Below are 12761 nucleotides of genomic sequence, written 5' to 3'. Positions count from 1 at the left end.
AAGGCCTCTGCATGGCATTGTTTCGGCTTTTCAAAGAGTCCAGTTGCCATGACCACAGCTGGTTCCGTACATTCTGGCTCTAACTTGACCTCTCTTTCAACTTCATCAGTCATAAACCATGTCCTGCATGCCAGTTATGCAGAGGTGAATGACTGTCTCCATGAATACAGTTTTAATATGCTGCTCTTCATATTGATTGTACTTGTGTTAGAACTCACAGACTGCATTTACAAAGACTGATGCAGCATTGATGACAGTTCAGTTTTCAACTTGTTTTTTCATGCCTTGCTCAGAATCAAGAGAGCTTCTTAGTGTGGGTTCATTTCAACGCCCCTCAGAAGTACATTTCAAGTTCAGGTATGAACACAAACCCTTAAAGCATGTTTATAAGCTAAGGAGTTTTATGAAGTGTTTGTTCTGTATACAAATGTAAATGGCAGCTTACAATGAGTTTTTGTTCTTAATCTCTCCGATGAAGGCGAGTTAGGGCCAGTTGATGAATACATTGCGCGGGTGGATATCGAGGTGGACAGTCCAGGTCCCAGTCATGTGATCCAGACTGTGTCTCTGAGAGCAAGGTCAGGCACTCCCAGAGTGCATGCACCCAAAGACCTGCAGGTAATGCATCTCACCTTCTGTTGCTTCAACACCTGACCGTGGTGTTCTCCAAACGTTTTTAACCTAATTGTTTATCTTTACAGACTGTTTGTCTTCAGGCTCCTTTGGGGCAGACTGCCAAGCAGACTCTTCCCTTGAAGAATGCTGGGAACATTGATGTCCTGCTCAGACTGAAGGTATCTGATGTGTTAATTTTGGTTTCACCTATAAAATAGGACTCGATGCTGCTCACACTTTGAAATACAACAACTTTGGGGGGAAATTGTTTTTTTACCTGTTATTATAGATTGTGACTCAAAGTATTTGAGATAAACGTTCTTCTAGGGCTGCACGATTTTAGCAAAAATCATAATTGTCGATTATTGCTCTTGATATTGTAATCGCGATTTATTAATGTTGATTAAAATTTGTCATTACCGTGACGTCACAAATAAGCAACCGTGTGGTTCTTTTGAGTAGCAGATTTCAATGGTGGATATGAGCTGCGCTCCTGCATTTCTTTTAAGCATTATATTGTATTGTATTTTATATTGTAATAATGTTTGTTAAGGTAAGGCAAATTCAAATTATTGTAAATTGATATCTATGGTATATAATACATTTAATTATTGCTAAATTACTGCTTAAATTATTAGTCCACATACAGTAAATAATATGGCATATTCAAACTTATTATCAGCTGGTTTAAATCGACCAAGTTACTGCATTCAGTAAGCCCTTAGGGGGCTAGACAGGGGACCATTCATCCCGTTAGATCTTCAATGGTGATTTTGTTCATGTAAGATCATCGTTAGATAAATTTTGGCCTCAGTAGTTGCACTTTGGAAATTAAAAATGGTCATTTGCAATCGGAGTTTATGCGATTCGTGAAAATGTTAAATCTAGTGTGGCAAATGGGTCTTTTTAGATAAGAATATGCTTTTCATACCATATTCATTATGTTGGCTACACCTCCACAACTCGCTTAGAACAGTTAAGCTGAATTATTTTGTACAAATCAAATTCACATTGGCCTACTTATTAACATGACAAAACAAAACTGTTATTAAATCTTTTATAAATTGTACACCGAAATCGTAACAACACAACAAACTCTCCCATTACAATGACTCCTGTCACTCACTGCAGGTTTATACTGTTTGAGACCTGCATTTCGACATGTCGCAGTGACGCTCCGCACTAAGTTCTGCACTCTCGCGAATGCTCTCATTAAAAACAAAGCTGTCTAATCAGCATAACTCAATTATTTACAGAGTCTGTGCCTTGATTAGAACAGGATCATTTTAGTTTTGTCGTGCTGCTCATTTGCAGTATATTTAACTTCTACGTTAAAAGCGAGTGGTGCAATATGCAATGAATCCAAAATAATTACAAAGTGCTTTCCACTCTTGTTCTACAGCTTAATTTCAATTGTCAGGTGATGTTTCTTCAGTATTAAATTTCGTGTGCTGCGCGAACAGAGCAAGAACATAAAGCAAACATCTGGGCATTCAGATGGTATAAAATTGCGCATTGTGATCAGTTGTCATTACAGATAGGACAGATGACTAATCTATGCGGCTCTGATTGGCCATTGCCATTTCATTGCTCAACGAACATGTTAGAATACTCAACCACTGCAAAAACATGTTGTAAATAGAAACCATTGACACGACAGGAGCAGACATTAATTGAACGCTGTAATCATCAGTTTTCTCGATTACATAATCGTGGCAGCCATAATCATAATCGCGATTTTTAGTTTTTCGATTAATTGTGCAGCCCTACTTTCATCCGTGATACACAAGTTGAACAGTAACATTAGGATCTCATTAAATCTGCTTTTCTCAGTCATTGCAATCCATACATGTTGTCCCTTCTGGCATTGTTTCAGTGTACTGATGGGGACAGCTGCTTTACTGTGAAGCCAGAGGAATTTACTCTGAGAGCTGGAGAGGAGCAAGGTGTAGTGGTCTCCTTCATCGCTCAAGGCACACAGAAGCTCAAGGAGAGGTATGGCCATACATGTAGATAAATGGTTCATACATTTTATCATATTGGTAAAGTTTCTCATTTTAAATATCACAATTAGAAGATTCTGAGTTTTTTATGGGACAAGTGTGCTCACACACACACACAATGAGGAATTTGACTCGGTAACAGAATCATCCTGTACTCGCATATATACAACAGCTAGACACAGAATTACAAGTATAACATATTTAGAGAAAAATCTGAACATGAATAATACTAATATGAATGGTATATGTTCTTAAAGGTAGAGATGCAAAGAGTTAAGAGTCTGCACAGGAAGAATAAATATGAAAAATAGAAATAAAATAAGTGTACATTTTTACATTTGAAACTTCATTTATTGCACCTTTTAAATTCTCTTCTCAGCATGTTGACAATTCTGGTTTTGCCTGGTGGGCCGCAGTATGAGGTGATGCTGAAAGGCGAGATGGTCCAGGGGATTTCTGGAAAGGTGGCATCCTCCCAACTTGCTGTATTACCACAGGCTGAAGTCCCACCCATCCTCTCCAACAAACAGTTCATGGCCTGGGGTGGGGTTACTCTAGGCAGAGCAGTGTGAGTACACACAGACATTCATAGAGCCATATACAGGTAAACATACAGGTGAAATGAATGCAGACATTTGCTTTTATGTGTGTAGGCAACAGAAACTGGTGCTCAGGAACAATTCCCCGACTACATCACAACAACTCAGACTTCTCATCAGGGGGCAAGACCAAGACTGTTTCCAGGTCAGGTTTCTACTGGAACTAATGCTGGCTTTATGGGAAATAATATTATAAACCCTGGAGAAATTATCCTTTAGCATTTACATTAATCTCATTATCAGTTGCTCAGCTGGCGCATGACCTATTTGCTTCTATCTTTACTCATTGGTGCTTGATTCTGGGCTCTGAAGTTTTTGAGCCTGAGCTGTAAATGCCATGTGACTAATTACTCTGGAGCCACAGGAAAATGATGTCACGACAATGATGATGGCACAGCAGAACTGCGCACAGTTCCAAGCTCTTTTCTAGCAACTATCCGGCTGTGATGGCAAAAGTTTGCACTTTTAAAACCCTCCAAATTGGTTATTTGCAAACCATCTACAATAAAATATTTAAGGTTCTTGCAAAACATGGTTCTTGCAAAAAAGAAATTGTGTAATGTATGATAATGATAACCCTCACAAAAAATATTATTAGGATATCACGTTATTGAGGTGCATCGATAATATTAATATCAGTTGAATATTTTGTTATGAAATGTGTCTGATAAATATTTGTTATAACCAAAATAAATTCAAAAATTGGTTAACTTCTGATCTTGAACATTAGGACAGAGTCTTAATCCACTAGGTAAATTATTATTATCTTTATCACAAACTGCAACATGTACATTAGTCAAATGATTATAACCAAAAATATATTTTTATTGTTATTTTATGATTTATGAGATGTTATTTTAATAATTTGTAATTATTATTGCCCAGTTTATCACTTCAGGTATGCATTCAGTAATTTGTTGCATTTGTGATTTTAGTTTAATCCTAAACAGTACCTACTGAAAATATATAATTCATGTGCAGTTTATTTATTGCCATTTTGTCCAATACGGTCTATTTTCTGCTAGTTTCACTGTCAGGTTCCTGTGTGCATATTGTCAGTCAATTTCCTGCACACCAAAAGCCATGCACTTTGTAAACCCTATTTAGTACTAGGTTTTACGAATAAAATATATTATTTGTAGTATCAAACACGTTGTTGGCCTACTGTAGCGCTGCACTTTAACAAAATTAACAAATAGTTGGCACATATCATGTAAAACTACTTTGTATCTTGTGTTTTTATGAAATGGGGGGGCTATAAATTATTATCCTGTATAATGTATTTTCACTTGCATTCGTCTTCGCATATTCCATGAGATTGTGCTCACGGAGATGGCTCTTAAGGTTTGAAGTGTTTTCCTCCTGAGGCAATACTTTTTTGCGACAAATTTTGCAAATTGGGTAACCATCAACATTGAATGTGCCTCGTGGGTCTTTTTAACATGTCCAAGGTAATCTCAGACAGCAGACGTCAACAGCTTTGTCGGCGGAAAAAAGGACATGTATGTATGATACACTCGTGATGTGCTAGTGACACCTGCATGTTACCTTTAAAATTGAGTGATGGTCAAATTTAATGTGGAATGAGGAAGGCAAGATATTTTCTTTTTTTTTTGCCAAATTTATATGATGCTGTAAATGGTATGATAACTGTCTGTTTTAAATTGTATAATGTGATACCTTGAAACCGTTACATCCCTAGTCAGAATACTAGAAATGAAATACTACTTTGGAATGGTCGTCAATGTAGAAACATGCTTTTTGCCCCCAAGGGCTAACTGGCCCATGCTAACCAGCCACACCCGACCCTTTGGTTTTTTAGGACCATGTTGGACTCCTTACATTTCTCCATCCATGTATCCTCACTCTGTCTCTTTCTGTGTATCTCAATTCTGCAGCTACAAAGTTCATTTGGCCCAGATGTGAGACTAACACATAATAGAGAGCTGTCAATCAAACCCAAAGAGGATGTGACCATTCACCTGCTCTTTGCTCCCACCCGTGTTGCCTCCATGCTGGCTAAACTGGAGATCAAGCAGTCTGCTGCACGTGCTTCTCAGCCTGGTGTCAAATTCACAGTGAGTTTCTTAATAATCTCTAAAGCTTTTTTCACACTGCACATAAATCAGATTTTTTTTCAAATCCAATTATAAAGGGATAGCTAACCCCAAAATTTAAATTCTCTCATTTATTCACCCTCATGCCATCCCAGATGTGTATGACTTTCTTCTGCAGAACACAAATGAATATTTAAGCTCTATAGGTTCTTATAATGCAAGTGAATGGTGAACCAAATGTAACCCCTTTTCACTGTTCATCTTGCCAGTGCAGTCTCTAGCCATGATCATGTATTCAAGCTGGAGTACACTTCCTAGTGCTTGACACATCTGTAGAGTGCCATGATGGCGATCATGATTTCAAACTCGATTCCACTGCTGATGTTAAGATTTATAATGAAAAAGGGATTACATTTTAGGTCCGGTCTCACTCAAAACTGGTGATTTTAATCCATTTCTTCGGAAACGATCCAATCGGTTTCCATTTTAAAGAATTGTGCTTCAGCACATTGCCAAGAGATATATGAGAAGGCATTAGATAGAAGATTGTAAACTGTCTGTCGACATCTTGCCATGTAATTCACAATATAAGTGTCAAAGGCTTATTGTATGGAATGTATAAATAGCAAAGTGCTATTCATACATTTTGTGTCCAAAACCGCTCTCAGCATTCAATACGTAGTGCATGCCACATGTGAGTATAGTGTATTGAGCCACACCTGTAGACTACTGTGTTTTGAAAATGACAAATACTCATGCTATGTCTCTGATGATGAAAGGTACTAAATCCAATTAGGGATGGCCATTTTTGAGTAATTTTGTAGTCTAATACTCTAACCTACACAAAAAAAAAAAGTACTCAATTACTCATAAGTTAAAATGCACTTAAAAAATAACACGCATGACACTGACATGAAATGTATATTTTGTTTTATTCACAAACATTACGGAGAACGGTTTCAAAATAAGATAACTTGAACTATGATTTCCTTTTGGGGGGAAAAATTAAAATCCACAATATGCTTAAATAAAAATGGAAATAAATAACAGCAAAAATATTTTTGCCCGGCACTTACATAGAAACCAATGACAGCTATGGATGTCCCGATCAGCTTTTTTTGGATCCTGAGCCGATATTTAAATATTAAATATCTGCCGAGTCCCGATCTGATACTTGTATTTGCCTAGATAATAGAGCTGCAGACTTTTTTGGTTGTTTACAAAAATAACTAATTAAATAATGTAACTAAAAGATGTCTTCTGCTTAATGCATTTAACTTAGTGCAGGTAGCATTTTATAAAACTCACATATAAAATCACCTTCTACTTAGAACGGTGTAATAGCTCATTTTAACTTTAATATTCAGGTACAAAAATAAATCACAAATCCACTGAGTTCTGAATGGATGAATAGAAATCTTACATGCACTTAAACATGGTGTAAACCGCTTGACTTATAGTCACAACAAAAAATGAATTCTATAAAAAGTAATTCAAAATTTGGCAATTCCACTTAAAAGTGGCATAAACGCTTACACTTGAACAGGCCCAAGTTCAACAATAATGAAACTATTATTAATGGTTCTGTTGTCAATATCAAAATGCTATTTTGACATACTGACAACCAGTAAAAACCATGAAAGCATCACACACTGCAGAGATGCATTCAAAAATAAGAAAAATATATTCATAAGATCTAAAATTGCTCCAGTGAGAAATCATTAATATCTATGATCTGTTTACTGTCTTTGAGTTTTGCTGTAACACAAATCACTAATTAAGCAAATGCATGAAGACGGGGTGTCGTTATTGATGTTTAAACGGTTATATTTATTATTAGTGTTATTGTGACCAATATTAATCTGATATAAATTGGGATGAGTGACTGAGATATTGAGAGCACCTGAAGAGTGCACGTCTTTGACACAGAGAACGTTTTGTTGTTTAATTTGTTTTTAAACCTGTTATAAGCCTCTGTATACTCTTCCTGTTCACTGTACAACGAGTCTGAATTACTACCGTAACGATTCTAGAAAACGGGCAAATGAAAATTCATACACATGTAATTCTTACACATTTTTAAAAACAAACCAGCATATTCATCTCAGTTACATCATGTCTGAAAGTTTTGTGTATGCTTAGAATTGCCAACAACTCGCCCTCCAGAGGCCACTCTGTCATGCTTCAAGGGCTGAGAAAGCACTCATTCATTAGAGGAGCAGTGTATGATGTGATTGCCTGCATGCTGCAAAAAGAACGGCCCTAAATCTAGGCACGATCGGCCGATCACGGATTTAAGACGAATATCGGCTGATTTTGATTGGCGGCCGATCAAACAGGACATCTCTACTGACGGCATGAGGGTAGTGCACAGATATAAACTGAGTCTAACATAAAGATCACTTTTTTTATAATTTCACATCACAAAAACAAGTTCCTCGTATCTTTACAAATATAAAGTAGATTCTCGTCTGTTGAGTTGCATTCATTCATCCATTCTGTGCCTTTTGACCCAAACGCATTTCCAAAAATCCTAAAAAGGTTTAAAGCACACATGGAATGTGCTTTTGGATCTGGTATGTAATTTCAATTTCTTTTATTGTTTAGCTGTTTATGCTACAAACAACTAAATGTCTGAGTCAGCTACACTGAAATTGACTTTTGCTGAATATTCATAACGACTATTCTGAATAAACCTAATAAACAAAGGTGTTTTGTTACCTCAATAATATTGAATGTGGTGTTGTCAGATCCCTCTATCAGGCTATGGTGGCACGAGTAATGTGATCCTGGAGGAGCTGAGGAAGCAGTCTGATGGTTATGTTGCCACTCTGAGTGGAGTGCAGACAGGCCGTGTCAGTAAGCTGTGTGTCTGCGTGCGGAACACTGGTTCACGTGCTGCCTTTGTGAAAGCTGTACCCTACAGTGACCTGCAGAACCGAACTATCATGAACTCAACCGTTATCAGCCTGTCCCCGTCACAGTTTGTCTTGAAAGAAAGAACACAGGAGGTGAGTCAATTGCAAGCTTTTCTTCGGTTACTTCATCAATTTAGAAGCCAATATGAAATAACATTTTCATTCCTTTTACTTGCGAAATCTGTATTTGAGTTAAACAGGATATACATCAAGAATAAATGTATGGAGGGACTTGAATTTATGATTTTATTTATTGTATGACACTTTTCATAGTGCAATACATATTGTAAATATTACAAAATACATGTATTATTTCAGAGCAACTTTACAGAAAATGGAGCCTTAATACCCACAGAGAGCAAGCCAAAGACAACAGTGGCAAACACCCTAGAATAGGACAAGGATTGTGTATTGTAAATGTAAATGGGGTCATTTTCGTGTTGACTTCAGGGATGGAGATTATTAGGAGGCCATAATAGATAGGGAATTTAGGAATTTACCCAGGACACCAGTCTTATAACCCTACTCTTTTACAACCCTACTCCTGCCCGGGGGTTAATGACCACAGAGAGTCAGGACCACAATCTTACGTCTCATCTGAAAGACGGTGCTTTTTTTTAAAAACATTTTAATTTTATAAACCGTATAGTACTGGGGCATTAGGACCCACACAGACCGCAGGGTGAGCACCCCATGCCCGCCTCCATAATGCCACTTCCAGCAGCAACCTTAGTTTTCCATAGGAGGTCTCCCATCCAGGAACAGGCCAGGCTCAACCCTGCTTAGCTTTAGTGGGCAACCAGATGTCTGCTGATGCTATTCCACGTAAACACTTATAGTCTTCCAGCTTCCTAATTGAATTGATGCTCATCCACTGCTTTTGAGATTAGACTGATATGCCAGTTTCTACTTGTACTTCTTTGAAAGATGAATCAGTGTTGTTTCTACAGGTGATTTCAATAGCAATGAAGGCATCACGCAGAGAGCAGGCTCTCTGTCAGTCCGGTGCAGCTCTCCTTGCCACCATCTGCCTCTTCTGTGGGGACGAGGTCTCTCGACAGCAGTTTAGGAAGTCAGTGACAAAGTTTCTTTGACTAGAGAAATAAGTGATCACTAAACTTTCATTTAAATGTTTTAAAATCTGTAAGTGCTAAGAGTTTTTCACTTCACAGTATATCACCTTGCTCCAGCCGTTTCAATGTAAAATAAGAAACAAAAAGTATTTTTTAAATGATTGTTCTTGCATCCTATTTAAATATGCAGACTTGCTCTATGACAAGACAAGAAAGTGCACTTGATTGTTTTCAAACATCAGTGATTGAAAAGCTTTTTAAATTTGTATTTTTATTTTGTCTTCACCTTTCTAAGGTTACTACAGAATAAACCAGAGGCAGGGAAGAAAGTACTGTCTGAAAACAGCTTATTAAAGAGTATCCCCTTTGATGAGGTGTTCCTCGGAGAGGAGCTAGTTCAGGAATGTAAGATGACAAAGATCCACTAAGATTAAAACTAATGCAATGGTAAATTACCTGTACATAATTTTGCATTAACTCATTACATGATTGGCTTATTTTCAGCCTATGATCTGCCTCAAAGGCCAAATGAAGCTCAGATTTTCTTTGGCAACATGAGCAAGGTGATGCTGTCACTGTTTGGAACTATGGAAACATCAGACTCTGGTGAATGCGACCATATGGAGGCCATCAGACCCTCACAACGGCTCACTTCTGAGTCAGACAGGTATGCATTCTCCAAAGATAATATCAGACCTATATAAATGCTCAAAGACAGCTTATTTACATTAAAATCTGCATTACAGTCCACTATAGGTCTGGGCTATTATTTGATAAATGTGCCATGCACGTGTCTTATACACTCACGAGCACTTTGTTAGGAACACTATGGTCCTAATAAATTGTCCGACGTGGTGTTCTGCTGTTGAAGGCCATTCGCCTCAAGGTTCGACGAGTGCGTTCTCCTCACTACAATTGTACAGAATGGTTATCTGAGATAATGTAGGCTTTCTATCAGCTCAAACCAGTCTGGCCATTTTCCGTTGACTTCTCTTATCAACAAGGTATTTCCATTCGGAGAACTGCCACTTACTGGATGTTTTTAGTTTTTTGCACCATTCAGAATAAATTCTAGAGACTGTTGTATGTGAAAATCCCAGGAGATCAACCGTTTTAGAAATACTCAAACCAGCCAACAAACATGCCACGTTCCAACAAACATGCCACGCTCCAAATCACTGAGATCGTATTTTTTCACCATTCTGATGGTTGATGTGAATATTAACTGAATCTCCTGACCCTTATCTGCTTGATTTTATGCATTGCACTGCTGCCACATGATTGGCTGATTAGATAATCTCATAAATAAGTAGGTGTACAGGTGTTCTTAATAAAGTGCTTAGTGAGTATATTTTTATAGTGCACAGTATAATTTATTTATTTTTTAATGCCAGTTGTAATGGTGCTAATGAAATGAATGTATTGTTTTCCTCACAGTGGTTTAGGATCATTGGGCCGTCATATCAGTAATGTATCTCTGGACGTGCTCCCAGTCAAAGGGCCTCCGTTAAGCTCATCAGAACCTGTGCTGAAACAGACCAAGATGAACCTGGAGAACACCTGGAGCATTAAGCCTGAACAGCTGGTTCTCACTGCACCTGCAATCAGTAAGAGTCATTTGAGTTTGGGAATGTGATACATTTAAAAATGACCTTATGTGGTTCAGTGAATTATGTTATAAAACAGTATTTGATAGATGCTACACAGAATTACTTGTCAGAATCAGCTTTATTGCCAGGTATGTGTACACATACAAGGAATTTGACTCAGGATTGTACATTGCTCACGATGTGCTTACTCATACAAAAATACAATAACACAATAATAAAATAAAATCAGACACTGGGTACAGTGTAGACAACACAAATATACACACTATGAACAAAAACAATGGACATATTGACAAATAGTGCAGTGATCAGAGTGCAAAGGATGCAGGAGTAAAGTTATTATTATCATTATTATGTACCTGTCGGAGGTGGTTGTGATATACAGGTATGCATACATGTACACGATGCGTTGTGTGGTTTGATTCACAGAAAATGCAGTTTGTCATTGCTTGATCTTCATTGTTTGTTTCCAGACAGTGTGGCTGACACCAGGCATGTGCAGATACTGAACCGCTCAAACAGAGACCTGAGGTTTGAGCTGTCCTGGCCTGCTCACTGCCTTACCATCACCCCACAGCATGGAGTCATTGAACCTCAGTACGAGACTTGCATATTAAAACGTGAAATCAGTATTTGGGCCCTATACCATATAGCTTGTTGTACAAACTCTGGTTACAGGATTGGTTTTGAGTTGGCAAAACCAAACCAATCCAATCAGGCTTAATTGATACCATGATGCTGTTCATCAACGTTCTCTGTCAACTCAGACTTTGATCCGGAGTTTAAGATTAGTTCACACGCTCGTGCACATGAATGAGTGAAACAGACAAAAAGAGAGCAATTTAGATTTAACCTCTTGCAAGAAAGTCATGGGATTTACCTCCCTGCTGAAGGCCATCATAATGATTTTCTTTTAACAGCACAAGAAGAGATTGTTTTAAAAATATGAAAACAGATTTTATACTGCACATTAAGTTTACCATAAAGAATTAAATAAAAATTACACCGCACAAGGATCACTGTACAATTATGAAGACATTAAAGGCATTTATACAGAGAGAAGAAACAAAGTGGCTTCTGCGAGAGCTCAAAAAGACTGCTGGAAACACATTCTGAAGGTGATAAAAAAGAATATAAAAACAGCTGTTATATCTACGTGTGAGTGAATTCATATAGGGTCCTAACACAGACTTATTCATTTCAAAAGTTTAAAACTTTATTTAAAATATTAAAGCTTTTATTTTCATTTAAATTGAAAGCTTAGTTCAATTTTATACTGTTACAAATTAATGTAGGCTACTATTGAAAAATTTAAAAGTGAATACTCTATGCAATAAAGAATAATGTATGCAGTAATTAGCATGCAATAAGACAATAAAATTTTTTTTAAGATATATTTTGTGTACCACTGAAATTGAACTTCATGTTAAATACTATGTTCATCTCTAGTCAATGATAGGCTTTGGGAGGCATTCATCCCTTTCTATAGCCTCCTTGAGGATAGATTAAGATTTTAATATTTCAAAATTGACCACTATTGGAAGGTATCATATTAATAAATTTTACTAGCTGTTTTATTGATGGCTTAATATTATATTATGTGTATTATTTGTCTAGAGTAAGTAAATGGAAAATTAAAGTATATAAAAAATTGTGTGGATTTCGAAGATTTAGCTTTTAATGTAAAGTGCACTTTTAAGAGAGATGGGAGAGTGACTTAAGGCGGGTGCACACTGTACGATTTTGGCCACGAGTCTGCCATCTGAGAGAAATTTTGGGAATCCTAAAGGATTTCTGTCATCGCAGGGCAAAATTGGCAATCTTACAACGTTCAGTGTGACATGTTCACAGATGACCAATTGATTGACTTTTGACTTTTAATGTTT

The 12761-nt window shown here is 37.2% G+C and overlaps 1 protein-coding gene across 2 annotated transcripts in view; it reads left to right on the top strand.

The window, feature by feature from the left end:
- LOC127658318 (centrosomal protein of 192 kDa-like) overlaps window positions 1–12761 on the top strand; it is a 42531-nt gene that overhangs the window by 18388 nt on the left and 11382 nt on the right. For both annotated transcript variants that reach the window (XM_052147548.1, XM_052147547.1), the window contains exons 26-39: window positions 1–144; window positions 294–357; window positions 479–618; window positions 702–794; window positions 2492–2610; window positions 2998–3186; window positions 3272–3362; window positions 5116–5295; window positions 8025–8285; window positions 9143–9264; window positions 9561–9670; window positions 9770–9932; window positions 10703–10872; window positions 11349–11472. In XM_052147548.1, the coding sequence (XP_052003508.1) occupies window positions 1–144; window positions 294–357; window positions 479–618; window positions 702–794; window positions 2492–2610; window positions 2998–3186; window positions 3272–3362; window positions 5116–5295; window positions 8025–8285; window positions 9143–9264; window positions 9561–9670; window positions 9770–9932; window positions 10703–10872; window positions 11349–11472 (1970 nt within the window). The remainder of the gene's footprint in view (window positions 145–293; window positions 358–478; window positions 619–701; window positions 795–2491; window positions 2611–2997; window positions 3187–3271; window positions 3363–5115; window positions 5296–8024; window positions 8286–9142; window positions 9265–9560; window positions 9671–9769; window positions 9933–10702; window positions 10873–11348; window positions 11473–12761) is intronic.

This window comes from Xyrauchen texanus, chromosome 17 (genome assembly GCF_025860055.1).
Source record: "Xyrauchen texanus isolate HMW12.3.18 chromosome 17, RBS_HiC_50CHRs, whole genome shotgun sequence".
Lineage (NCBI taxonomy): Eukaryota > Metazoa > Chordata > Actinopteri > Cypriniformes > Catostomidae > Xyrauchen > Xyrauchen texanus.
This window is presented reverse-complemented; position numbering and strand designations above follow the sequence as displayed.